Source organism: Dromaius novaehollandiae, chromosome 16 (assembly GCF_036370855.1).
Source record: "Dromaius novaehollandiae isolate bDroNov1 chromosome 16, bDroNov1.hap1, whole genome shotgun sequence".
NCBI lineage: Eukaryota > Metazoa > Chordata > Aves > Casuariiformes > Dromaiidae > Dromaius > Dromaius novaehollandiae.
The window spans coordinates 5,584,157-5,610,435 of record NC_088113.1 but is presented as its reverse complement, the minus strand read 5'-3'; the positions used below and the strand labels follow the sequence as shown (position 1 = coordinate 5,610,435).

Genomic DNA, 26,279 nt, shown 5'->3' with positions numbered 1-26,279 from the left:
AACCCTCTTATCCAGGGCTGTGGAGGGTGTCAGTCCCCAAGAGAAAGGAGACTGGGCTTTGCTGTCTGTCTTAATCAGATTGCTGCCCTCTCTTGAAGCTCTTAGTCTTTGCCTGTGGTGTATGCCACACACAGAGCTGCTCCCTCAGGAATACACAGCCCTTCCTAGCATGTTCCTGCCATGCAAACAGTGGCAGATGGCAGAGCTTGATAGTCTTCAGAGCAGATGCCTGGTAGGAGCCAGGCCGAATACAGTTCTGATACAGGGAGGCTGACTTGAGCAGTAGCCTTGTGCCTCTCCTAAAACGGCTCTGCACTTGGCATGTAGTGTCAGCATGCTGTGTGTTTGTGCAGTGCTGCTCCTGGTCGACTAATGTGAATTCCGGCAGCAAGTTCTTGTGTCTGTTTTTGTCTGTATCTTTTTGTTTAATAAGGTTGACTGCCTTCAGCCAGTGGCAAAAGAGGAGCCTCCTCCGCCAGCCACCAAATTCCAGTCCATCGGGGTACAGGTAGAGGACGAGTGGCGGTAAGTGAAAGACGCAGGCTTTTGTAATTCCTGCTCCTTTCTTTTGAAGTGCGCTTCCCACGCTTAGACCTTCTCTGCATCTTTGTTTCAATACGAATGGTGATGAATGGGGGGGGTCTATTGAGTGGTGTTCTCCGCAGCACATACCCACTGCAAAAAGTACTTATTCTGTAAACAGCCAAATCAATGGGAGTTTGAAGTAAAAGGGGGAAAAAAAGTCCAAGATATAATTATAGATGTGCGTCAGTCCTCTTGTCTGAATGGCCTATTGCAGTAAGCAGGCAACCTTATTTTGTCTGTCTGAATGTGTGGTGTGTTTGTGTGAGAGGAGGGGGAGGTTGTGGGGATGAGGTTCAGCTGCAGACATCATAAACAAATGCATTTTATTGTCACGTGTGAAGCCAACCAGGTTGAGTTCTGCCATCTAATGTTTGCTTTTCATTTCTTTAGAAACAGCCACTCTCGCAGTATGTCCTCCAAACAGGACACAGACTCTGACACACAAGAACCTAATAACTCTAGCTGTAAATCATCTGAGAGAAGCCTTGCTGAGTGCCCCCAACACAACAACTCTGTTAGTGTTGATGCCAGTACCAGGCAACCAGCCAAGCCCTCACAGATTAAGAGAAACCTCTCCTATGGAGATAACAGCGACCCAGCCCTGGAGCCTTCCTCTCTCCCTCCTCCTGACCCTTGGCTTGAGACTTCCTCCACCTCACCATCAGAACCAACGCAGCCAGGAGCCTGCCGGCGGGATGGGTACTGGTTTCTGAAGCTGCTGCAGGCAGAAACAGAGCGATTAGAAGGGTGGTGCCGTCAGATGGACCAGGAGACCAAAGAGAACAATCTCTCTGAAGAAGGTAGGTGTTGCCAACTTCTGGACACCAGGCTGGAACAGCCTAGCAGCTCCTCCTTTAAGAAGGAGTTGAAGCTGAATATTGGGATCAGCTTTCTGCAGTTAAACTGCTGGTAACCTGCAGGGTAGAGTAGAACATGAAGGTGAGTATGCAGCAAGGAACAATTTGTCCCTGAAAAGGACAGGAAGGGCCAGAAGGCATAGAACATGTCCCCAGCTTTTTCTTGCAGCTGGAGTAGGAAATAATACTAAGATGCAGCAGGAAAGACTTTAGGGGTGATGACAGCTTCTGACTGGTCAAGACATCTAAACACTTGAAGAGATTGCTTTCAGGGAGGCAATGGGATCTCTCTTCGTGCCTATCCTGTTATGTTCAAGCTGGCTTTTGAAAGTCTATTTGGCAGTGAGGCAGAGGGAACTACAACTTCTGAACCTGTTTGATCTGTTGAATCTGTGGACTTGTCCTCACAGCAAAGAGGCTTCTTCATATAGGCTACCTTCATTTAATTCATGCTAAATACACCAATACATGTGTGGTGAAGACAAGGCCATCTAATTGCGTAGGGTTCAGTCCCTGGGATGGTATGTTCTTTTATTTTCAAATGAGTAAACAAAACTCTGCTTCTTGTGGTGAAGAGAATGCATATGGTGTACACAGTGAAAATTTAGGTACTCAGTTGCAGAGGGCCTGATCTTTATTTTGGGCCTGTTTCAATTTTTTTTTGTTTGTTTTTGTTTTGTTTGGTGAAATGATGGTGAAACTCAGTTGTAGCTCACTGTTGCCAGGAGGTGGGAGCAGCTAATCTCAAACTCTGTTGCACTAAGATGCTGTACTGGCTGCAAAGTTGGATAGGCAGTGCTGGGGCTCTGCCTGCTTCAGGGCACAGGATATATGAGATTGTCCTTTTCCTGCCTGTGGCAAGAGTGCTGTCTTGCACACTGGGACTAGCATGGCATCATCTGTAGCATTAAGAGCAATCTGCTAGTAAATTATGTAATGAGAATTTAGAGGGTGTGGAGGGAGCCTGGCTTACACTTGCCAAATTATGTGCAGACCTTCAGACATTCAAAATTGATTCACTAGATGTGGCAGCAGGCCAGGGAGGGGGAAGGGCATCGGTTCATCTCTGTTCATGGAGCATTTGCATGCATTGTGGGTCTCCCAGTGCTCCTTTGGAAGGGAAAGGCTCATATGGCATTGTTTTCCATTAATGAGCAGAGGAATGTAGCCATATCCAGAGGCTCCTTGGATAGATACCCCCCTGAGAACAGCATAAAGTCCTGGATTTTAAGTGTCATGATTAAAAGCCATAGCCTGTTGATACTCGAATTCCTTCTGGGAAATGAAGGCTGGAGATTGATCTCCTACCTTTGCCACCTTTACCTCATATGTGAGTGGAAGAGCAGGTTATGATCTGTGAGCATGTGCCTGTAGATCAGGTCACTGAAGTTGTGCTGGTGGCTCGTCTGATAGTACTTTGAACAGCCTTCAGCCTTTCTTCCAGCTCTAATGTAATGATCTCGGTGCAGTTGGTCTGCTTTTGGACTGCCCTAGAAGGAGCAATAGTAGATGGCAGAGAAAGCCACTGACTGCAGTTTGAATAAAGCTTTCCCTGACAGCAGTTAGTTCTGCAGGGATCTCTGAAACGCCTTTTCTAATGAAACAGAAGAAGGAAGGTGTTTAAAAATCTCCAAGAATTCCTCAACTTAGCACTTCCTCAGCCAACTTTCTTCCAAACAGAAAATGTTGTTGTCTGCCACCCAAAATGGTTTCAGCTCTCCTGGTGACTGGTGGCAGAAGGACAAGGGGAAATCATTAAGTTGAGACAAGGGAGTAGCTCATCATTTATCATAGTAGGCTATCATCAGTGTGACTGTCCTAAAAGCGTGAAGAGGACAACTTTATTCACAGGACAAATGTAATTCCAATTAAACAATTGTTAGGAGACATCTTGCTGCATTTAACAATCTGTTTAACAAAGACTTTCTTTTTCTCCCACAGTCTTAGGAAAAGTCCTCAGTGCAGTGGGCAGTGCACAGTTACTAATGTCACAGAAGTTCCAGCAATTCCATGGACTCTGTGAACAAAACTTGGTGAGTCCAGATCTTTCTCCTGATTTGGGGGAGGGGGCTGCATTTGTCTAACCAGCACTGTAGGAATATAAGTGGTTATTAAGACTGCTGTCAGTGCAACAGTGCTGTACAGCGAAGCCAAAGCAGCTGTCTCCTGCAACCTGACAATCATGCCATGATGGATGAAAGCTGTTTTTGCACAGCAGCTGGGCAGTGGGAGGCTGACATCTTCAGTGTCTATTCTGAACGTGCAATTTTAGGCTGTCATTTGCTCAGGGTTGAGTGTTTACAATTCCTTTTGGTGCTCATGTGAGCACAGGGGAATCTCCCCTGAACTGCTGATCAGGGCACGCTAAATACACTGTCTGAGACTGAGTCTGAATCCTTACCTAGCCGTACTGCTGTGTGTCCTGGAAACAACCTCTTTATTCTTACTTTTAAAGGGCTTTTCAAGCTGAATCACAGAGGTTTTCCCCAAATAGGGAGGTGTCTGAAAAGCCTGCAGTCCCCCTCAAAATATGCTTGCTTTGCATGTGGATTATGTAGATGGCTTAATCATCTCCACAGGACTGTCCCTAGATGCTTGTAAAGCACTGCTTGAATTTGATTTCTTCAAATGTAATGCAAGGGTTTGCTCTTGCTGAGAACACAACGGGGCAACTTGGAGATGGGCGTGAGTCTGTGTAGGGTTTTGTGGGGAGAACAGGAGGCGGGTTCAAGTTTTTACTGTGTTACGGATTTTTGCTAACTTTCTCAGAGGTGAATTCCCCTTTACTTGAAAGAAACTTAGAGAAACTCAGGAAGAAGAGGAGGGGGTGAAGTGCTGAACATCTGCTTGCTGATCTCTGGCTGATCATAGCTGAGAGATTAGCAGCAACAAAAGTAGCAGCCAGGCTTTCAAGGCTCTCTGAGGTCCTCCTTCGACAGTTCATGTACTGACTTACCTCTGATCCCTTGTTTCTCTGAGACAATCCAGGGCTGCAATGGCAGTTCAGATGCCTCAGAATTGGGGAAATTCTGTTTGTATTTGGCAGAAATTTACTTTAGTACTTAATTTTTCAACCTAACTTGAAAATTACTGATACACTTCCAGATTGTTTTGCTGGGGAACGTAGCAGAATCACTTTGCTTGTGACCAGTTATATTTCTGTATAGTGGCGCAAGTTCTCCAGATGTTACAGCTGTGATGCACATTGCGTGCTGTCCAGCTCCTGGTTCGGTTATTACTCTGCCTGAATTCAGGATGTCTAAACAAGAAACTAAGTGTTCTAGCTCTGAAGCATATTCTGGGGGCCTTCACTTGGATGTGGCTGTGGGGTTAGTACTAGCCAGTGAAGCCTTTGGAAGAATGGAGCTATTGCTTTCTGCTATCAGGGTGCCTTTTCAGGATTCTTCTTTGGGCTCCTGTAAGAAAAATACCATCTATATCTTTAGACAAAGAAGTATTTGGCTGTGAATAATGGCCTTGTCTCTGTGCATTTAAGGCTGGTGTATTCTATGGGATCTGAAGTTTTAGTTATCAGGAGGGTAGAATTATAAAAGGTGAATTTGTAAGCTTCCCAGACTGCTCTAGTTGGCAGGGGGGGGTGTATTCTGTAATAAGCCTTTTTATGCTTTTTCCATGTAGAACCCTAATGCCAATCCCAGACCCACAGCTCAGGACCTAGCTGGGTTTTGGGATCTCCTGCAGTTGTCCATTGAAGACATCAGCATGAAATTTGATGAGCTGTACCACCTGAAAGCTAACAGCTGGCAGTTGGCAGAGACACCAGAGAGAAAGGTGAGTGTGGGGCAGTTCAGAGTGGCCAGAACACTTTACAGATGTTTGAGGTGTCAGAGGTCCTTCTGCTATTTCTGTCTGCAAACAAAAAAAATCTGTAAAATCTCTGCTGTCTCCCACTTGTGCCATGTAATCCCTCCATAATGTGTCTGCCTTTCATGATGCTTTTAACACTTGGTCAGGTAAGCAATTGCAGTGTTCATCAGCCATCCTCCCCATGCATGCAGGCACAATTTGCAGTGCATTAAGAACGTTCCCCTTGAGTAATAAGGGAAACAATTTTGTACAAGGGGGGAAAAAGTGTTACAGTGGGGAGATGACTGAGATGAGTAGTATATCCTTAGAGCAGTAATACAGAGGCCTCTAGTGTTAAGCACTGTATAAAAAAGTTGCAACTGTTCTGTCCTGAGTAGTGTAAAAAGCATCTGCTGGAACCTTTTGAAAATGCAGTGTGGGCTGCATTCATGGGCCAGGTTTTATGACCAGACTTCTGGGAGGAAAGTACTATGACTCTGGGTATATATTAAAATTTTGCGATTCCAGCATGAAGTCTGGTCTTCATGCTGTGTGTGCTAAGCTCTGATCCACAGCTGGGCCACAGAAGTAGGCTGTAAACCCCAGTCCGCTTAACAGAAGACCTCTGCACCACTAAATGCACAATGATCCACTTCTAGAAATTAGGAAACTGATTATATGATGAGTGCCTTGCTCAAGAACTGCTCCTGCTTGTTTCACCTGTCGCTCAGTCCTGTTGCTTAGCACTGCAGACTGAGAATCCCCACTGTAGAGTGTAACCTTCTGTATGTGCATTTTTATTTTATGTTTGGGTTTTTCCTTACTGTCTCCCTAAAGGAAGAGAAGAAACCACCCCCTCCAGTGCCAAAGAAGCCAGCCAAGTCCAAAACCCAGCTGAACCGGGACAAAGCCTCTGATTCAGACAAGCAACGCCAGGAAGCTCGCAAGCGTCTCATGGCAGCCAAGCGGGCTGCCTCTGTCCGGCAGAACTCGGCCACAGAGAGTGCAGACAGCATCGAGATCTACGTCCCCGAGGCACAGACCCGCCTTTGAGCAGAGGGGCAGAGGAAGGAACCGCGTGGCTTTTATAAGTCATTAAAAAGGAAAAAAGGTTCTCGCTAAACTAGTGTGATTTATTCAGTCTAGAGACAATGAGCCATCCTTGAAAAGGGCTCCTGAGTTGGCTTTTTTCTCTCAGCTTTAAGTAATGAAGATTTTAAAAAAACAAACAAAAAAAAAACCAACAAAAAAAGAAAATTCCCCTCTCGTTTTCTCTCACTGGCTGTGGTGTTGCTGAATGGACTGAACAGACTCCTGGAAACTCCAGCCCCTCAACTTGGAACTTCAGTCTTTTTACTTGTTCTATCTAATGAGAATTATTAGCTTGTTTACAAGAAGAGGACAACAAAACATGAAGCCTTGAGCACTTGCAATGCTGTGTTCTTCCTCCTCCTCACCTCTGTTCTTCCTTCTCATCCTTTAATTTTTTCCTCCTTCTGCTCCCTTTCTCCCACCTTTTGCATGGCTTCGTTTACTGTGTTAGAAATAACCTCTCTTCCACAGAGCTCCTGAAGAGAACACCTATTCAGTGTGTACTACTGTTGCACTCTGCTAGCAAGCAGCCTTTCTTGATTTTTTTTTTCCTTTTGATGGGGATGGTGGGTGGGGGGAGGATGGGTGGGCAGGGACAGGGTGGCGGGTTTGTGTTCCTCTATTTTATTGAAGTGAGAAGATGAGAGGATCTGTAGAATGTAATGCAGAGGTGTTGAAATGCAGCCCAGAAACAAACGTGCAATAAGCTGGCAAAGGGGGAAGGGGCAGTGTTTGGTCAGCTGATCCCAAGAGGAAAAATGTACCCTACTCCCAGCACAGGAGGGGAGCTGGAAGGACCGTGGAGAAAGTATGGGCATGAGCCACACACACTTTGCTTTCATTTTTTCTCCCCTTCCCTTAATTATTTCCCTTGAATTGCTTGTTGAGAAAGAAGCTGCTACACTGGGGGACCTGTTTCAAAGTGGGCTGGGGCAGGGGGGGGTGTAATGGTGTTACAGGGTGGGAGGACTGGGTTTTTGTACAAAGAGGAAGGTAAGGGTGGCTGATGGTAGGCTGCCTGCCTGTATGTATGTGTACATATGCACATATACACTTAGTACCTGTACATTTAATTCATACACACGTATACATGCCCATACACACAGTGCAGATGGTGTATTAAAAGCACCTTGGTGAGAATGGGCGCATGTATAGCATATATTTTTACATGTACTATATCTAGATGTGTGTAAAAGTGTGTGTAAAAATATATACCCTGTGTGTAATCAGATGACTATTTTTTCCTTATCTCCCTGCTCTTTGGGTAGAGGAAGGATTGCTAAATATTTTTTAGCCCATTTTCCCCTTTATAGGCCTCCTTTTCAGTCTGGTTTCTTGAAGCCAGGACTGCTGCCACTGAATTCTTTGCCGCCCCCTCAAAAATAAGCATTTGGCCCCATGCTGGGTGATCTCACTGGGAATTTTTTTCGTTCATTTGCTTGAACGAGTTGGGAGATCTTGTGCTGGGGGGGTGGGGGAGGAATCCCAAAGAAGTTTCAACCAGGGTATTGGTGATGCAGAAGGCAAAAAATAAATAAAACTAAAACTCTGAATGATGTCTGAGTGAACATTGTATATTGTCTGTGCATATGTGCTATTAGAGACTTCTGCCCACCTACCATAAATCTCATAACATGAAATTAGATCCCCTCAAAGTTTTGGCCATAAATAATGTGACTCAAATTCAGCATTGGTCTTAATCTTTGTGGGTAGAGATACTGACTTGCTGGGTTGCACTGTATGTTTTTTTTTTTTTTGGGGAGGGGGGGGGTTGTAAGGCTTTTGCAGGTTTAGAGATCTCTAGTGCTTAAATTGGGAACACCATGGAAATGTGAGTCATTTTTTACTTATGCTTCCAAAAGTAGCCAGACTGCCAGGTTGACTGGTCCAGAAAATTGCTTTTTCCTGGGCCGGTAGTCTGTGGGCAGTAGCCCATCTTCTGAGTTGTCAAATGATCTGCTCTTATCCCAGGGGCAGAGATCACTTTTCCTGCTGTTCATCATCCTAGGTGAGTTGCACTGAGAGCTCGGGGTGTATTTCCCAGGGTCTAGCCAGGATGGGTGAAGCGGGATGTCGATGCTGACTGCACTGCATTGCTAATCTCCTGAGCGAGCCTGGATATCTGGAAGCAAGTGTGTGTGTCTGCCTGACTTCCATTCTGTTTCCTTGCCACCTTGGAGGACCAGAAACTACAGCAGCAAGGACAGCTGGCTGACTTACCATAAAAAAATAAACAAATACAGTCTCAATTCATAGCTGTCTGCAGTTTTTCCTCCCTCGGCATGCTTGTTTGGTTTTTAATGGGTTTCTTCCCCTTCTAGGGCAAACTGAAAACTTTCAAATGGTTAAAGTGGTGTCTATGGTTGATGGCTGGAGATTGAAGCAAGATTGTTGGTGTTCTGGAGGGATGTGATGTCTGCTCCAACCGCGTGCCTGTTGCGGGTTGGCAGTGCTATTTCTTAGGTAAGCCGGTTCCCCTGTTGCTCTGGCACTCTGGTGGCATCCAGAGATGGGGCTGTGTGTGCAGCTTAGATCCTGCCCCTGCTTAGGGTGACAGAGCAACGGCTGATGCCTCAGCTTGCAGAGAGGTGCCCATTTCCCCCACCTGCTCTTGAGTCTTGGCAGTAGGCAGGGAGGAAAGGTCTCTAAATTGCTGAAGCAGAGGATGCGAACTTCATGCTTCAAGCTTTGTGCTTATCTCAAGCCAGAGGTCCACCTGGCCTTGAGGATGTGGACACCAGAATTGTCATCCCATTAGTGCAGCAGTGTGGTGTGGAGAAGAAACGAGATCATGTGTTCCTCATCTGATTAAACTTGCTGATCCATTTGGGTTCCAGTGGTTGAAAGAGATGTCTTGAGATATTCTTAAGAATGTTGCTGTAATTAAAAGGACTGAAGTACATTAAATCTGTCAGGGCTACACCAACACTCTTCAGTCTAAAAAACCCCTCCTTGAAGCTACTTAATAGAGGTTTATCCCCAATTAAGACAATTTGGAATTTTTAATCTCAAACTGAGCTTTTCTGATAGTGCAGTTATGCTGTTGAACCTCACATTCCTGGCTAAAGAAACTCAGCATCTGAGGAGTCCTTTTCTCAGATGCCCTCCCCCCAGCACTCTGTAAATGTCAATTTAATTCCTCAGGAAGCCTTGGGGAAATGAAGCCTTGTGTTTAAGCCGATGTCTTTTGCTAATGGAAATATCACTCAAAGGAAAACAGTCTTTCTGGTGCCTGCCTACCTCCTTCAGTTTGTACTGGGAGCTGCCCAGGAGCCCTGTAGGGGGGAGTTTGTACCAAGCTCCAAATAGAAGCTGGTGCTTCAAGGTCTGGAACGAGGGTCCCAGACCAAGCTCCTGTGATTTTTGAGAGCTAGGATTTGTGCTCAGTTAGATGTGGGTATGGTGGATGGTGTAGCCAGGAGCCTTTGCTGTAAGCAAGCATGGCTTGGGGTGAGTTGTCCCTGGTGAAGTGCTCCAGCTCAGCTGACACTGAGCAGCAGCGGCCAACGCAGTTGAGAGCTGAGCCTGCACCTCCATTCCCTGACCTGGGTGCTGGGAAAGAGCCAGGGAGAAGCACCTGGCTGTTTGGGCCCAAAGACCGGTTATGCTACATCTTGTCTTTATATTGGGTTTATTTCCAGGCCTGACTGCTGCAGTTGGTATGAGTTTCCCCAACTATTGCTTTCAAATAAGAGCTGCTTTTGTCTTGGCTGTGTTTTTAATGTAACTTGTTTGGAAACAACTGTCTGCCCTGTGATGTAGATGTTCCTGGGAGTAGCATGTTCTGCTGGACTGTCTCTGGGAGCCCCTTAACACCATCTCAGCACCCTCTGCCCCATCCAAGTATCCTACGCAGCACCAAAAATTGGGACTGGCATGAAACCAAGCTTGTGCTGAGCAGGCCTCTTTGCAACAGGAGCCTAAAAAAGTGGTGGGGGAAATTCTCCCTGGATTATTCAATTCAGCAGGTAAGAGGAGCATGACAGGAAATCAGAGTGTGAGAAAGATAATTGTTCATCCCACCCCTGGCAAGCAGGTCCTCGGGGGGGGGGGGGCGGGGCCAGGACCCTTGTGACCCATAACTTTGTTTCTCTCTTTCACAAAGTGGCTCAGCCTAGGGGTGTAGTTTGCCGGAGCGCCTGCATGACACCATGTGCTCACTGCTCACATCGGTAATGGGGGATGCGTCTGGCTGTGAGGGTCTCCCTAAGCCTTATACCCCCCCCCATGTGTGTATTTTTTATGGGAAGTGTTGGCTCTGTCACGAAAAGTATGAAAACTCTGTGTTAACGAGGCTTTTTTGAACTAGAAGCAAACGTGAGCATGTGCTAGACAACTGGATGGGGATAGCAGGAACAGGACTTTGCTGCTTCCTGGGACCTCCTCCTCGCTGAGGAGCGTGAGCCCCAGCTGCCGCCCAAGCAGAAGAGAGAGCAAGTGACGGTTAGTGCCATCTCTGCTGTGGCTCTCAGCCATCATGTTCATGGCCTATCACTGGGCAGGTATCGTGTTCCTGATCTCGCTGCAGATGTGCGGTCACTGCTTTGAAGGTACTGTGCATGCGTGCTCAGCTTGCTGGCTGCCTAAACTCCTCCAAGGCCTTGACAGAAGCTGGGGGAGAGGAGACATCCCTATATTTGGGTTTAAGCAGTGCTGATGAGGCAGGATGACATGAAGGCACCTGCTGCCCCATCAGCCGTCTCAGAGCCCTGTCGGGACCTGGTTTCCCATTGCCCCTTCTTGGGGCAGGTGGCAGCATGGGGGTGCTGCCAGCCCCTTTGTCAGGGGCCTCGGTGAGGCTCTGCCCAAAGCCTGCCCCAGGCCCTGTGCTTGCAAAGCCAAGTGAGGATCCCCAGGGGATGGCCGGGAGAGGGCAGAATCAGCTCTGCAAATGTTCCTTAAGGCTGCTGGAGCTCTGGCACATGTGCTAGTTCTCATTTGGGCTGCAGAAAGCCCGAGCCCAGAGCCTGTCCGGGGGGGTGGTGTTGGCACAGAGGTGCAGGTCTGGGCACACAGAGGGAGAACTCGGGGCCGGAGGGAAGAGCACCAAGCCCCGCATTTGCTGGGTGATCCATGCATCCTCGTGTGGCAGGAGCTGTGTGCCAGGGCTTGGCTCTGCGGGGACTGTGGTACAAGGTGTTGGTGGGGGAGAAGATGCTAACAAACAGATGAAATGGGGGCAGGCCTGCTGGCTGCTAGCCCTGTGCCCAGGTGAGCACTGGAGCAGGCGCAGAAGCTCAGGGCCCAGCCTTGCCATGGTGCTAACGCTGGCCCTGCAACAGCGTTTTGTGCTGCGATAGGTGCAAGCACCATGTCCCTGCTGCTCAGAGTGGTGAGGCTGGCTGCAGCTGCATGCCAGCTGTTCAAGGGATGGCATGGCTCTGGCCCTTACAGCACAGCCAGGGGGTCCTGCAGGGCCATTACCCCCCCCCCCCAGCTGCCTCTCTTTGGGGTCATGCACCCCAGCAGGTACCCCCATGTCCCCTGTACTGCTGAGGCAGCCTTGCACAGCCCCTGTGCCCATCCAGGCTGAGGGATGCTGCAGTCCCATTGCATGCTCCAGCCTGGGGCTGGGGCAGGACTAAGCCCAGGGCCCTGGAGCTGCTGCAGCAACTGCTGCCCATTCCCTGCTGCCTACCTGGGCTCAGGACTTGATGGAGAACTGGGGCCTGCTGCAGCCTGCTCTGCCCTGGGCTCAAGCTGGCACAGCCGGTCACCTCACACCATGTGCTTTTTCCAGCCCAGGAACCTCCATGTGCAGCAGAGACCTCTGGAAATTTTAACTTCTTGGCTGAGGGACAGGCAGTGATGCTAACTCACATCCCCAGCGCTGGCAAGGAGGGAGAGAAAATGCATTGCTCCTCCACTGCCAACAGATGCTGCTCCCAGTGCCTGGGACCAGGGCAAACATGGTGGGAACATATAATGGTTGGCAGGCCAAAGGAAGGTGGAGTAGATGCAGACCAGTGCCAAGTGCTGGCCCCCTTCTCCTCACACAGAAATGCTCCTTAGCCCTTTTAAACCGCTTTGGCAGGAGCTGCTAGCTAGGCCTGGAGCACTTCAGCACTCAGCATTAACAACAAAGGAGCAGGACACCAGCCATTCACCCAAGAATGACTCAGTTCATCCCAGGGCTGAGGCCTTGTATTTAAAAATAAACAAACAGAAGAAAAACTGAAAAACTTTTATTTGACAACAGAACAAACAAGAAGTTATTTACAGTAGTTTTCTGCTCCATAAGTTTTGATCTGGTACTTCCCCCCACCCCATCTCCTTCCATCCTGTCCTCTAGGGCAGCTCCTGTGCCTGGTGCAGCACAGGACCTCCCCAGTCCTGCTCTGCTTTGACTGGGGCAGAAAAGGGGAGATGAGGGAAAAGTATCCCGTTCCCACCCGCACAGATGAGACAGCACTGGAGGATGGTGGGAAGAAAGGGCTACTCAGCTCCAGGGTTTGCCCCAGAATGGAGGCAGAGGGCAAAGGCCATAGTCCTGCCACCGTGGGAGACGAGGACGCACTGTGGCCATCAGCCCAGGGCAGCGCTGCCCTCCTGCATCCTTCCCAGCCGGGGAGCAGTGGTGCCCCGCGCTGCACAGGGGTGCTCAGCCAACGTGACGCGTCGCCATCAAACCTTTCCACGGCCCATGCCGGCGCCTGAGAACTCACTCTGGTCTCCCCCTGTGCCTCCTCTGCTGTCGCCTTTCCTCAGAACAAGAACGGGGGGGGGGGGGGGGGGGGGGGGGGGGAAAACACACGCACACACTCTCCAACCAGTGCTTTTCCCTGCCAGGCCCGCTCAGCCCACAGCCCCCTTGCTCCATCCTGGTGCCGCTGGCTCCAGCCACCGTGCTCGAGGGGAGCATCAGGTCCTGAGGACATTAATATCTCTATTCATGCAACTTAATAATCAGGCTAATAACCTAGGATTAGTGTTTCTTGGGATAGATAATATAGGTGTGTACATATCGCTATTTAACTTACATTTTACAGTGAAACAGCAATATCTCCGCCCCAGGACCTCTGCAGCACCTAGGGCCCTGGCTCCCACTCGCCCCCGGCACTGGTGGGCAATGCCCAGCAGGGAACTGCCCTGGGTCCCCAAATCCCCCCCAGCCAGGGCAAGCAGGGCTGGGGCATGGGGGGGGGGAAACCAGTCCAGCACCCAGCAGACACCAGCTTGTCATTAGAGGTCCCCAGCACGGCCAGGCATAACTGCACACAGCCCTCAAGAGGGAAGCGATGTGAGGACTTGAAGCATCCTGTATTTCACAGGCAGCTCATCAGCACTGCCCTGGCTAAAGACAACTCTGCTTCCCGGGACTGCCGTCTGCAGGCTGCGAGCGTCACGCTTGCAAAACACCCAGACTGCCCCTGCTCAGAACAGGCCTCTTTCCAAACATAAAAAAAAAAAAAAAAAAAAAAAAAAGTTGGGTACAAAAATTTCACAGTCTCAGATTTGCATCCCCCCCACCCTGCAGCTGCCCGTGGTCAGCGTTTCCCAGGCTCTGCATGGTGCGCTCTGTTCCAGGACACAACGTGCACATCTTCAGCAGGACCTCAAGAGAAACATAGGGAAGCTGTGGAAATGCTTGTTTAAAAAAAAAAAAAAAATTATATAGTAAATCACAATTAAAGGGAAAATGTTTCAAAACAAACTTGCTAAACAGCACCATGGAGATTTCTACTGGCAGCATCTGTAACACCCTAAGACAGAAGAGGAGGGTCTCACTTTTTTCCATGCGAGAAAATGCCACAGACTTCAGGTTTCCAGTTCATTTGATCTTTGTCCTTCCCCAAGCAACGCAGCCAGCACGAGGTACCAAAAAGGCCCTTCACAGAAAAGGGGAAGAAGGTAGGAAAAACCCAGGAGGAGATCAGAGAGCTTTGGGAGAAAAGCTTTTCATCCATAATCCTTAAAAAACAACGACATGAACTAGGAATAGAAAAAAGTTTCTCTCTGTCATGCCCTGAAGAAACAGTTTTGGCTGGACCCTTGTTTAGAGGAAAGAAAACGAAGAAAGTCAGCAGGTTTTCCGAGGGGGCTCCACAGCCTGACACAGTAATGGACAGTTGTGGCAATGAGAGGTCAGTTATCTGCAAAGGTCCTTTCACAACGGCTAAACTGCTGTGGCTGCATCCCTCCGGCACCTCCCGAGGCACCGTCCTCGCCGCGGCTGGTGTGGAAGGGGCCTCTGAGGGAAGCTGGCTATCTCCCGAGCACGTGGGCACCCAAAGGATGACACGGTAGGACGATCCTCCCTCTCCCCGGGCCGACGGAGATGCCGGAGCCCCTCGGGATGCAGAAGTCCGCTTTTGAGATGCGCCGGTTGGGGAGGTGCAGGCCCCTGCCAGGGGAACCCCCGGCCTGGCCGGAGGAGAGGGACCCGCAGCCGGGAGGGGCCGGGTGGCCCCGAGGCAGGGCAGCCCGGCGGGAACCGGCCTGGGGGCGTTATTTGGAGACAGAGACTCCCGGGGGCTCAGTCTGCGGCGGAAGGGGCAGCTGCCCGCTCTGCCTCTGCGACTCCAGCTCGGCCGCTTTCTGCAGCGCCACCTCCACCAGGAGCTGGAAGCTGCTGAAGTCATCGCCGAAGAGCTCGGGGGGCGTCGGGGGCGGCGTGTTGAAGAGTCCGCTCGTGGGGCTGGCTGCGTCGGCCCGGGCCAGCAAGGCCATGGTGCTGCCGGCGGCGCCCAGCTGCGGCTTGGGGTGAGGGTCCGGCTCCGCTCGCTGCGGGCCGGGCTGCTTCTCCCTGTCGGGGCTGCGGGCGCTCACCACCGTGAGGTTGCTGCCCAGCGCCTGCGCGGGGTGGCACAGTACCTGCGGGCACACGGACATCGACAGCATCTTGGAGGCCCCTGCGGCCGCGGCCGTCACGGGAGGTACCACCAGCACGCCGGAGCCCGCGGCAGCCCCTCGCGGCAGGGCCACGTCGCCGGCTTTGCCCCCTCGGCGCGAGATGGTGAACTGGTTGGGGTCCTTCCCGTCCTTGCGCAGCATGTCGGGGAGCAGCCGTCTCCTGGCGTTGATGAACCAGTTGCAGATCTGGGAGGGAAGAGAGGAGCGCAGCGCGGTCAGGCCGGGGGCCGCTGCCACGGGACACGCCGGAGAGCTGCGAAAGCAGGTTGCGGCAGCGACGCGCCGAGCCAGCAGCGGCCTCGCAGGAGCGGGCGAGCCCAGAGCTCCTTCCCCGTGGTACCTCCTTCCCCTGAGCTCCGGCGAGGCAGAGCTGCTCCCGGCTGGGGCTACCCGGGCCGCTCACGGAAACCACAGCGCCAGCTGCTTCCTGCCTGCCACCTTCTCTCGGGCAGGCTGGGCTTCCCTTTCCTCAAGGCACAACCCGTTGCTGGCACGCAGACCCAAAGGGTGCCACGCTCCTGCCACAGCCCTGCCATCGCGCAGCCCCCCTGCAGCAGCAGCTTGCGGCTCTCCTCCGGGAGGGACGGCTGCCCGGCGCACGCGGCAGACGAGTGCTGGCCCATCCACGGCGTGGCCAGCACCTCCTCACCCTGCGGTGCGCTGAACAAACGGTGCCCAGCTCAGCTTAGGGGCTGAGCCGCTCTGCGAACCCAAACTAGGCTACACAAAGCCCATGGGGACACAGCAGCTCTTGGACAGAGGCTGCCCAAGCCGCAGGAGAAGATGGGCACAGCAACCCCCCCAGCGTGGCCCCACAACCCTGGAGACTCTGACAGTGCCCTGCAGCGCGCAGCCAAAGCAGGGCAAAACTCACAGCATCCTCCCAGTACTCCCAACGCCCCCCTGACCGGAGGAGATGGGATTTGCACAGAACCAGCTCAGACATCAACGGACTCCAGAAACTCTCCGGTCCGAGTCCAGAGGGAGTTTTCCTCCTTTTGGTTGACCAGGTCCCTGCTCTGAGAACGTCAGCATGCACAACACACACTGACATACATCAGCAGTGCCCCGACCACACGTACCGGTGCCAAAACGCAGCCAGCTCTGGAGGGGAGAACTGAGGCTGCGAAGAGCAGACTGACTGCTAGGCAGCTGCCTGGATGGGAAACCCTAAATCCCAAACTGTCAACTCGTAGAGCTGTGGCCCCTCACACCCTAATTGGGTGGCAGGGATTATAAAAGTATGTTAACACATTTCCAGGCCTCCTACCAGCTAGTAAAGCTATAGTGAACTTTTTAAAGGGACTTCCAAACATCTGTACACCAAAGATGCAGAGCTCTGTGGCTACACCTCTGGAAGCCCCTCTGAAATGCAGCTGCCATGTATTCAGTCTCTGCTACGTATTGTTTCAGGGACTTTATATTAAAAAGTTACATTAAAATAACTGACTTCTTCCTAGAAAACAATTAGAAGAAAATAAATCAGGCAAAAAAAAAAAAAAAAGACTGACCTTTCCCAAATCAACAACCATGTAAAGTATTTCCCCTGGGGAGAGAGAACTTACCACAGCTTCAATCACAGCAAGATCTCAGTTGTCTTTTTTTTTTTGTCTTTAGGACAATATTTGGCATTTAACACCCTCAAATACACCAGTGTCACCTCCTTTTCCCTTCCAAACATGCTCTCTTACAAGCCTTAGCTGAGCACCCTTGACGTGATCTTGCAATCCCATGGCCATCAACAGCTATAAATTGCCAACCAGACGACTGGACTCTCTGAACAAAAAGCCCAACCAACTCTATGCAGCTTCAAGGGCAGCTTCCAAAAATCCTGCGGGATTCCCCCATCCATGCTTGTTCTTTCCAGCATTTAACTTCATTTGGAGAATGTGACCAAAGAGATGGACACAGGCAAACACCCAGGTGAAACCCAGGGCATCGTGTGGCATCACTCACACCAGGGAGCTGGGATCTGCCTCGGCAGCTCTCCTCCAAGGCAAGAGGGCTTATTTTTTAACATAGCCGTTGCTCTGCCCCACCACCAACCAGCACATGGTGAACCATCACTTTAGACCGCCTCTGTCCCCACCAACGTCATGAGAGCAGCATATCCCGCAGGGCCCACAGCAATCTCAGGGAGGTAAAGGCCTGGGCCCCACTGCATAGCCCCCTCTCTCAAAAGCACAAGAGCATATGCAGAGGAGCCTCCTGGCTACAGGAGCTTGACAGGCTGCAAAGCTTTTGTCTGGGCAGCCTTCCCGGGAGCAGGCACAGCATTCTTATCTCCAAACTTTTTGCAATGGAGATACGTGGCTTCCCGGTTTCCCTGGAGACCCAGGGCTGCCGTGCTCGTACTCCCTGGCTCCAGTTCCAAACGACAGTTGGACCGGGGAGGGGGGATACATAAATAAGTGGAAGCCATAGGCCCCTGCTCAGTCAGCAGCTGCAATATAACATTGCTCTCGAGAGGCTCCTGCCAAGCCTAGGCAACTGGCAGGGGTCGGATCAGCCGCACAGTGGTACTGCCGGATCAAACCTTCCCCACAGGCTGCCCTCAGCCCGGAGAGAGGAGGAAAACCCTACAGTCACTCCAGATCGGGCACTTCAGTTCCCATCCCAGCCCCTGTTTCCCCAGTCAGAGGTTTCCCAGCTGTCTCCTGTTTGTACCAGTTGGGCTGCACACTTAAGATGGCCCAGTTAAAGCACAGTGGATGGCCACACACAACTGGGGAGCAAGAGAAAGCTGCCCCACTCCTCCTCCTGCCTTTGGAAGGACCAGCGCCAAGGGATGCAAAAGCACATCTGCAGCGGCACCACCTGGGAAACAGCTGCTGGAGCTGGAGGGGAGGAACCATGCTGTAGGAAGTCCCACACCTCCACCCCAAGAGGTTTCTCCTCCTAAAACAGAGGGCAACCGAGCAGTCTCATGCCAAGTTATACCACCCCCGCAGCCAGATTTTCCACCCCTGCCTCAGAGCAGCGGGCAGGAGCAGACACGAGGCCCAGCTCCCGAGCAGCCCATGCCCACAGCTGCACGCGCACACCCAGTGCGCAGCCTGGTACCCATCCCTCAGCCAGGAGAGGACTCACAGGCCTGTCCTTCCTCAGCAGGGAGCAAGAGGATCAGGGGAGCACATCCTGGCTGAGCTGTGTCTGAGCAGGCAGCGCTTTCCCAAGGGCCAGCACTGCTCCAAGGTCTCTGTGCTACCGTAGATGTCACCTTAGACTTACAGAGAAAACCAGTGATAGCCCCTTGCTGGGACTGGGAAGCACCGCAGGGCTGAGATTCCCCCTCCCGGGAAGGGCATAGGTGCAACCTCTTCACCAGGCAGCTGTACAAGGTAAACAGCTCGCTCAGTATAAGAAATCCCACCTATACTCTCCTGCCTCTCTAAGCAAGAGATCGGCACCTTCTCACTGCTCCCTACACTGCAATGGGGCAGCGTCTCCCCACTGTCAAAGGCTGCCATGTTTCAGCCCAGAGGTGGCTGCGTTTTGGCAGCAGGAACGCCAACAGCACACACTGGCTGCAAGGGTATCCCACACGCACCAGCAGCTGGTGCGGAGCAAGGCCACCAAACCTCAACACAGCGCCAGGCACCCACTGACACCTTGCTCCTGCGTGACTTGGTGCCTAAGAGCTCACGGCAAGGAGAGCTGGGCACCTGCCAGGTCTCACTGCAGCACATCACTGCCATGAACTCTCGGGCGTGACTGCAGCCCACCTGCAGAGCCAACGCACGCGTCCTGCCCAGCAAGGTAAATCCCAACGTGGCCGAGAATCCCAGCACACCAGACACCCGCTGCGCCATCCATGAACAACCTTCCCCACCGCACAGGGCCACAGTCCAGGACAATCCAGCTTTGCTGGGCCCCAAGGCCATCACAGTCCCACCCAGGCGATCCAGCTCAAGCCATCCTAGGACCACCAACCTTCCCTCAGAGCAGTGCCCCAGTGCCTGGCCAGAGATGAATCTGTCACGCAGCCAGCATCTAAATAAATAAAAATTAAAAAGAAAGTTTGCCTTGCTGGTCAGGGAGAGGGAAACCAGACAGACTGTCACAGCCCACACACCAGTGTCTGGGCCACAGCTTGGATTGCAGGCCAGGGCTGCACTGAGCAGCAGGGAAAGGAGAAGCACGGTGCAGAGGAAGCCCCAAGGAGAGGAGCTCAGCCACAAATCCACTGGCGGTTGCCTGCTCCCCGCTACACAAGAGCCATTTCCTACACTGCACTGCTCCAGGAACCAGAAGAAAGAGCAAAAGCCCAGTTGCTCTCTGCTCCCGGCAGACTGGGAGAGGAGCCACATGGCCCTGGGCAGGCAGGATCCCCCCTGCCTGGGGGTTCCTGGCCTTCCCACGGCTCAAAGCGATGCACAGCTGCAGGTGAGCCAGCCCCAATCCTGCCCTCCACGGTAGAGTCAGGTCCTCCTCACCACCCTGACACAGCAGGACAGGCAACACCGCAGCCACAGCCTGGCCAAGGCTTGAAGGAAAAGCACTCTTGGCCTCCACCATTACCCAGGGCTCCCCAGCCAGGCTGGGCACCTTGCACAGGCACTCAGCACCACAATGAGACCACCAGTGCTAACAAGCAGCATGGCAGGGCAGCCCTCCTACATGGGAGCCCTGCAGCTGGGTTGTGTTCCCCTTAATGCAGCCAATTTACTGGAGACAGGTGGGCAAGCTGCTGCTGAGTGCTGCTGGTGGTCCACCTGAGGTCAAAGCCCATCTCACCCCCAGCCCTGGATGGCTCTCACTCTCCTGGAGCAGTTTTCTCCTGTCCAGAGTTTTTCCAAAGCTCTGACCTGGCAAGTGGAGAGGGGGCTGCACTGGCCCCTTTGCTGGGGGCTGCCTGGGGAAACAGGATAAAGCAGCACTGGCTAGAAAGCCCCATGAAAGCCCTCACCCACAGCAGCTTTTACCACGGGGTATAGCTTAGTTTGTCCCTGCCTGAGTCACTCCATCTTCCATCCAGCCAAAAAGCTCTGCTCCATCTCTGCCATAAAACAGGTCCCTGGTACACACACCTCTTCCAAAAAGGGGCTGCCCACGTAAAGGTATTTTTGCTTCCATGCCATTCCCTGCCTCCCTTCTGCCAAACAGGTCACAAGGACCAGCAGAAGCAACAGTTCGAGCCTGCCAAGTCCTTCGGGATCTTCATAAAAGTTCTCTGAGGCCTGTCCCAAGCGCTGCCACAGTGTCCTGCTGAGTGGCCCCAGCCCGTCACCCTAACCCCACAGGCAGCGCCAGGACGTGTGTGTGTTGCGGCTGGGCTGCAGGGACCGATTCTTACCTGCAGCACAGAGAGGCTGGTCTGTCCAGAGAGGCTGAGCTTCTCCTGTTCGGAGGGGTAGGCATTGAAGCGGTGCTCGTACAGCCAGTCCCGAAGGATCTTCACGGACTCCTTGGGCAGATTTCCCCTTCTTTTCCTCTTATTTGACTGAGACAGGTCCAGAGATGTGGCGCTGTCGTCCTCCCCGAGGTCACTATCCGACATGGTGGAGCTGCCTGCAGATCTTTCCTGGCTAAAGCCTAGTAAGGTGGAAACCAAACAGCACACATCACGTGGTGTCCCAGCTAGGGAGTGGGGAAACGGGGGTAAGGACATAGCAGTACAGTGCCCCTCACCACCTCAAAGGCGTGAGGGGGGGGTCAGCCTGCCCCACTCCTAACCGGGGGTAGGAATAATCCAGGCACATTCACAGGGTAACATCTCCAGAGGCCAACCCCCCCCTCCCAGGAGAAGAGAAGCTACAGGCACTTGTAGAGACAACGATCCACCCCACGTCACATTAGTTCGCCTGAACAGAGCCCCTGGAGGTCTGCAGAGACTTCATGGGCCGAAGTGAAGCGCACGCAACTTGAGTTGAACAGGAGCTACTCGCAGCAGGCAAAAAAAAAAAAATAATCAAGCATTTGGGTGGAAAAACCCCTGCAGAAGAGAGAGGCCTGAGCTGGAAAGTCATAGCCATCGAGGAGAGAAAAATCCACGCAAAACGGTGTTCTCGGTTGCCGCTCAGCAGCATGCAGGCTCTCTACTGCCTGTGCAAGGGGCCATTGAGGCGGATGACGGGGACCAGCAGAGGCAACTTCTCATAACTGCTGTCATTTGAAAGACAGCTCTGGAGCCCTGCCAAGAGAGGGGGGGCCCTGAGGGCCCCTTCCCCAGGCTGCCTCAGCGTGGGGACCCTGGCAGAGCCAGTCCAGCACGGGCAGGGTCTTGCTGAGCAGCCGCAGCCCCTCCGCCTCCCGTCCGCCCTGCAACAGGTAGCGCCCCACTCGGCAGGCTGGTGGGCGGGCGGGCGGCTTCCCCCTGCCCCTCCGCAGACACAAAGCGGAGGCCAAGGCACCAACTCGAGAAAATGGCAAACCCTTCTCCCCGCTTGAAAAAAGCGAGGAGAAGAAGAAGAAAAAAGACGCCCCCCCCCCAAGAAAAATCAAAAACAAAACAAAAAACACAAAAGCGAAAAAAAAAAAACAAACCGCCCCCAAAAAATCAAAAAGAAACTCGAAAGCAAAAAAAGGAAGGGAAGGGGAGGAAAAAAAAAAAAAAGAAAGGCAAAAAACCCCCCTAAACACACCAACCCAGGACTTGCAGAAACTTTTCTCGCCGCCCGGGCCGGGGGGCGGCTCCCGGCCCGCACAAAGGGAGCGGGGAGCCGCGCTCCGCCGCCGCGCCGGGGGCCGCGCCGCGCCGGGCGGCCGCGCTCCGCCGGGCAGCGCCGAGCTGCGGCCCCGGAGCCGCCGCGCCCCCGGCCCGGCCCGGCCCGGCCCGGCCCGCCGCGCCCCCGGCCCGGCCGGGACTCCATGTTTTCGCCCGCTCCGGCTGCGCTCTTACCGCCGGGCCGCCGCCGCCGCCGCCTCGGCCCTTGCATGGGTGGCGCCGCCGCCGCTCCGGGGCCGCGGGTGAGGGCCGGGGCCCTGCCCGCAGCGGCGGGGCCGGGCGGCGAGCGGCCGAGGCGCACGGAAAAGTTTGCGGGCCGCGGCGGTGACAGATGCCGAGACAGAGTTCCCTTTGTTCCCAAGGAGGCAGGAACTTGGGCCGGGCCCCCCGCCCCCGGCCCGCCCGCCCGCCCCCGGCTGTCACCGCCGCGGCCCCGCCGCGGGGCGGGCGAGGCGCGGGGCGCCGCAGCGGGGCAGCGCCGCGCCCGAACAAAAGAGCCGGGCGCCGCCGGCCGCGCTGCCCCGCGCGGCTCCCGCAAACTTTGCCCGGGCCCTCGCGCGGCGGCGGCGCCGCTCCTTTGTGCGGCTCGGCCCGGTACCTGGCGGCCCCGCCGCCTCCCGGCCTGACGTCAGCCCCGCACCGGGGCGGCCCCGCGCCCCCCCCGCCGCCCGGCCCGGCCCGGCCGCCGCCGCGGGGCCGCGGACATCTTAGGGCGCCGCTGGAAGGGAGCCATCTCGCCCCGACGCCCGGGCTGCGCCCACGAGGCCGCCGGAGCCCCTGAGAGCCCGCGGCGGCCGAGCGCTGCGCGGGAGCACCTGCGCCGAGCTCCTCGGCCCGGCGAAGGCCGCGTCCCGGCACTGAAACCGGAGGAGGCTGCTGGCGTCTGCGGGCGGACGGGAGGCGCTCGCTGCGGCACCAGGGCTGCCCTCGCCTCCAGGGACGGGGCCTCTGCGGGCAGACGTGGGCGACAGCTCCAGGGTTCCCCAGCTGCGCCTGGGTTTAGAGAGCAGCAAACGGAGCACAACTTGTGCTTGGTTTTATGGCTTCTTAACTCGTAAAATGAGAAAGCAGAAACTCTTGACAAATCACTGCACCCCATAAAAATGGAAGGCATTGCGGAGCAAGGGACGCTGAGCAGGAAACCACCAGACGCGACATTTGCCATGGCCCTTGCTCAGAGGCCAGCACACGTCCTCCCGGCCTGCACCTGCCGGTCGTCACTGCAAGCCCCTGTCCTGGGGTCAGCACCGGCGCGGCGGCCTCATGCCCAGCCATGAGGGCCGTGTTTTCCCGGGGCCCTGCAAGCTGGACCAAGCCTTTGGAGGCTGGCCGCCGGTTCCCTGGGCCTCTGCTGGAACAGCAGACCCAGGAGGACCTCTTGCATTCTGGAGACCAAATTGCTCTGTTTGCACGTGGTGACGCTGCCGATCCCAGATGCGGTTCCCGAAGGCTTTGCTGCACCACGTGCAATGCAGGGCCGGGTTACACGTGGCGACGCTGCCGATCCCGGATGCGGTTCCTGCAGGATCCCCCTCCCAGGGGCTCTGGTTTACACTCCGGTGATGCTGGCCGCATGCTGCTGGGTCGCCCGGGGCGGGGGTTGTTTCTCGGAGCGCGAGCACCCGTTTTGTTCAGGCGTGAGCCAGAGCCTCCCCCATCAATCCCAGCCGCCTTTGCTGCCCGCGGCAAGTGTGAAATAGCCACGGTGCCAGTGCCAGGCACACCTTCGCCCGTTCTGCCAGGCTCCATCTCACACTAAAGGCAGTCGGGGCAAGCATGTGAGAGGCACCCTGGACGGGGACGTGTTCCCCGTTTCCCGTTTCTCCTCCCAGGGTGGCGCGTTTCGTCAGCGTGAGCGTGCTTTCCGCAGAACAGTGCTGCGGTCGGAAAGCCGCAGGTGGGAAACCATGGTGAGAAGAGGCACTCCAAGCAGCGCTGGCGCATCCAGCACGCCAAGCGCTCTCGGGGCAGGTTTGGGGCAGCCGGGTTGGACCGGGGAGAGTTTGGGGCAGCCAGTGGGAAGGAGTGAGGCAGTGCTTCCAGAGTCTGACCTAGCAGGCAGACGTGGAACGTGCAGCCTCTTCGCTTCCCTAGGTGGCCCAGGGGAGTTTTAGCAGAGTAATCCCCTCTCATGGGGAAGCTGTGGATGTCTACGGCTCATATTTGCCAAAGTAAGCGTGGCCTCGCAGGGCGTGCCTGTGTGCGAACCCCCCAGGGAACCGCAGGGCAGGGAGTCGCCAAGTCCCACCGAGTCTCTTTTCGCCCAGAGCTTGTTTGCGCTGGGTGTTTGATCCTACCCCGGCGCACAAGCTGGCCTTCGGAGCGGCGCTCCCCTTCCCATGCTCGCCTGCCGTCTTTGGGGCTGTGCTGCGGCTCCCCTCGCTCCCTTGCCCGCGAGCAGACAGGCAGTCTCCGTGGTGGCCTGTGTTCCTGTCGTTCCCAGGTCCTTTCCTCAGCAATCAGAGAAAAAGGTGTGTATCAACCGGGACAGTGAGAAAGGGTGAAAAAGCCTTCTTTTATGGCAGTTTTCTTTTTGCTACCAAAACAGATCTGCAGCAGAGAGACTGTCGCACTCTGCAGGTACCATGAAAGCCCCGGAGGCCTCGGCAGCCCCAGGCTGAGTGACCCGTCCGCCGTTAACCCCACTTCTCAGCCAGAGGGGACAGCCCTGCTCCTTGGCACTGTGCTGAGCCCGTCAGCACTCCCCAGCCTGAGCTGAGCTGACCCTCTCCTTCCCCAGCCCAGAGCCGGGGGGGGGGGGATCAAGCTCTGTAGGGAGACGGGAGCTTTGGAGGAGGAGGATATTTTCAAGTGGCCCTGGCTGATTCAAGCCCATTCACCCCCCTGAAGGCCAATTCTGGGCTGCTGGGGGAGATGACTTGGCTTTCAATGGGAACAGGCTCCGGGCTCTTTGCCTGGAATTGTCCACACCAAATGTGTGAATTGAGCTGATTATGCTGATTGGGAGGCCAGGGTACGGGAGAGGTGCTTGAGGTCTCAGGTCTGAAAGGGGAACAAGCTGGAGAGAGAGGGAGCCCATCTCCAGGGACAGCAGAGCCTAGCTGCTGCCTCTAGTTACCAGAGGAGCTAAGAGGGGAAACGCGCAGGCCTCGAGAGGCTGTTTGACATGGCTGCAAGGCCAGACTTGGGCTCCAAACTTCTGTGTAACTCTAATTTGCAGCATTCCCGAGGGGCAGGTGCTGGCAGCAGAGCTGTAGATCTGAATGAAGCAGGTTTCATGGTGCAATAAAGGACTAAATAGCAAAATAGGGAGAGCTTCTTAAAGCATTTGTTTAGTTGCCAATAAATCTTCAATGTCCTGAGTGAGATTGTGCCTCCAAACTGCTGTTGCTCAGTGAATGCACACGCAGTGTGGGCTGGTGAACCAAGAGCGAGGTGGGAGCCATCCCTGGGTGCCAATACTGTGTGCTGCAAGCTTGCCTATCCCAGCTTCTGATGGGTCCCCAGCGAGTCCTCTCGCACTGGGATCACTCCTGCCTGGGAAGTGGGGCCATTCCCAGCCCCCCCAGGGCAGGGGCAGAGTGTGTTTATCCAGCCTGCTCTTCTCCCCGCTCTGGGTGCCCCTATAGAGGCAGAACAGTCCTATTTCTCGCACAGACGCTCCTTGCTAGAGTGTCCTGAGCCTGTGTCAGCCGTTGTGCCCTATGCGGGACTGTCTTTCAAAACAGCCTGCTTTCTGCTCAGACCCCATGCGAAAGACCTGATTAGTCTCTTGCCTAATTGGGACAAGCAGGCAATGGTCCCCGAGCTCAAAGCATGGCAGCTACTGCCCACGGTGGTTTTGGGGGGCTGTGGGCCTTCCCATGCTCCCCCAGGTCCTAGGTGCAGATACAGGCAGTGAAGCAGCAGCACTGAAAAAATCCAGCTGGGTGCCTGACTGCAGCATTTGGGGTGCCTAAATCCTAGGCAAATCCAGCCTGGACCAGGAGCTGGGAAGCTCTCATGTGTCCCAGCTGACGGTGGGAGCAGGAGACTTGTGGGGCAAGGGACCAGGCTGAGGAGAGCTGGGTATCTGGCAGGAGCTGCAGAGAAGCCTCACACCCTCCTGGCTGCTCTCACCCAGGGCTTTTGCAGGCAGAGTTGCCCAGCTAAGCACTGCCACCTCCCTGCAGCCTGCACTGCAAAGTCTGGCCAGGCCCATTGACATGATAATGCTGTTAAACTTCAGCAATTGGAAAAACAATCAGCCAGCAAGAGCCCGAAGGGGAGTGCTGGAAACACCGGGCAGCCTGGGCAGGTTTGGTACCTCCCAAAGGAGCAGGGACCACGAGCTAAGACGGGCTGTGACACTGACCCGCTCTGCAACCTTGGCCCAGTCAGGACTCCTCAGGCCTTTTGCCCACCCACTGCTGTTTAATCTGTATGTTTTGCAAGGAGAAGACTTCTGGTCAGCTCCA

General features: G+C 54.2%; 2 protein-coding genes across 3 annotated transcripts in view; one reads left to right on the top strand and one right to left on the bottom strand.

Annotated features, from left to right (window-relative positions):
- DLGAP4 (DLG associated protein 4) overlaps positions 1–8,594 on the top strand; it is a 168,867-nt gene extending 160,273 nt beyond the window's left edge. For both annotated transcript variants that reach the window (XM_026100077.2, XM_064521372.1), the window contains 5 exons: positions 434–525; positions 976–1,385; positions 3,384–3,475; positions 5,082–5,234; positions 6,087–8,594. In XM_026100077.2, coding sequence (XP_025955862.1) covers positions 434–525; positions 976–1,385; positions 3,384–3,475; positions 5,082–5,234; positions 6,087–6,302 — 963 coding nt within the window. In that variant the 3' untranslated portion in view covers positions 6,303–8,594. The remainder of the gene's footprint in view (positions 1–433; positions 526–975; positions 1,386–3,383; positions 3,476–5,081; positions 5,235–6,086) is intronic.
- Positions 8,595–12,510: 3,916 nt separating this feature from the next.
- On the bottom strand, positions 12,511–22,468 carry TGIF2 (TGFB induced factor homeobox 2). The gene is made up of 3 exons (XM_064521371.1): positions 22,036–22,468; positions 20,491–20,729; positions 12,511–15,380 (listed from the first exon to the last, which is right to left on the bottom strand). Exons 1-3 carry the CDS (start codon positions 22,070–22,072, stop codon positions 14,790–14,792), a joined length of 867 nt encoding a protein of 288 aa, XP_064377441.1. The 5' UTR covers positions 22,073–22,468; the 3' UTR covers positions 12,511–14,789.
- Positions 22,469–26,279: the final 3,811 nt, after the last annotated feature.

Coding starts and splice junctions, on each gene's coding strand:
- TGIF2 (XM_064521371.1), bottom strand. CDS start 22,072: ATGCAAGGGCCGAGGCGGCGGCGGCGGCGGCCCGGCG. Junction 20,730..22,035: donor GCGGCGGCGGCGGCCCGGCG/GTAAGAGCGCAG, acceptor CCACCTTACTAG/GCTTTAGCCAGGAAAGATCT. Junction 15,381..20,490: donor CCAGCCTCTCTGTGCTGCAG/GTAAGAATCGGT, acceptor CTTCCCTCCCAG/ATCTGCAACTGGTTCATCAA.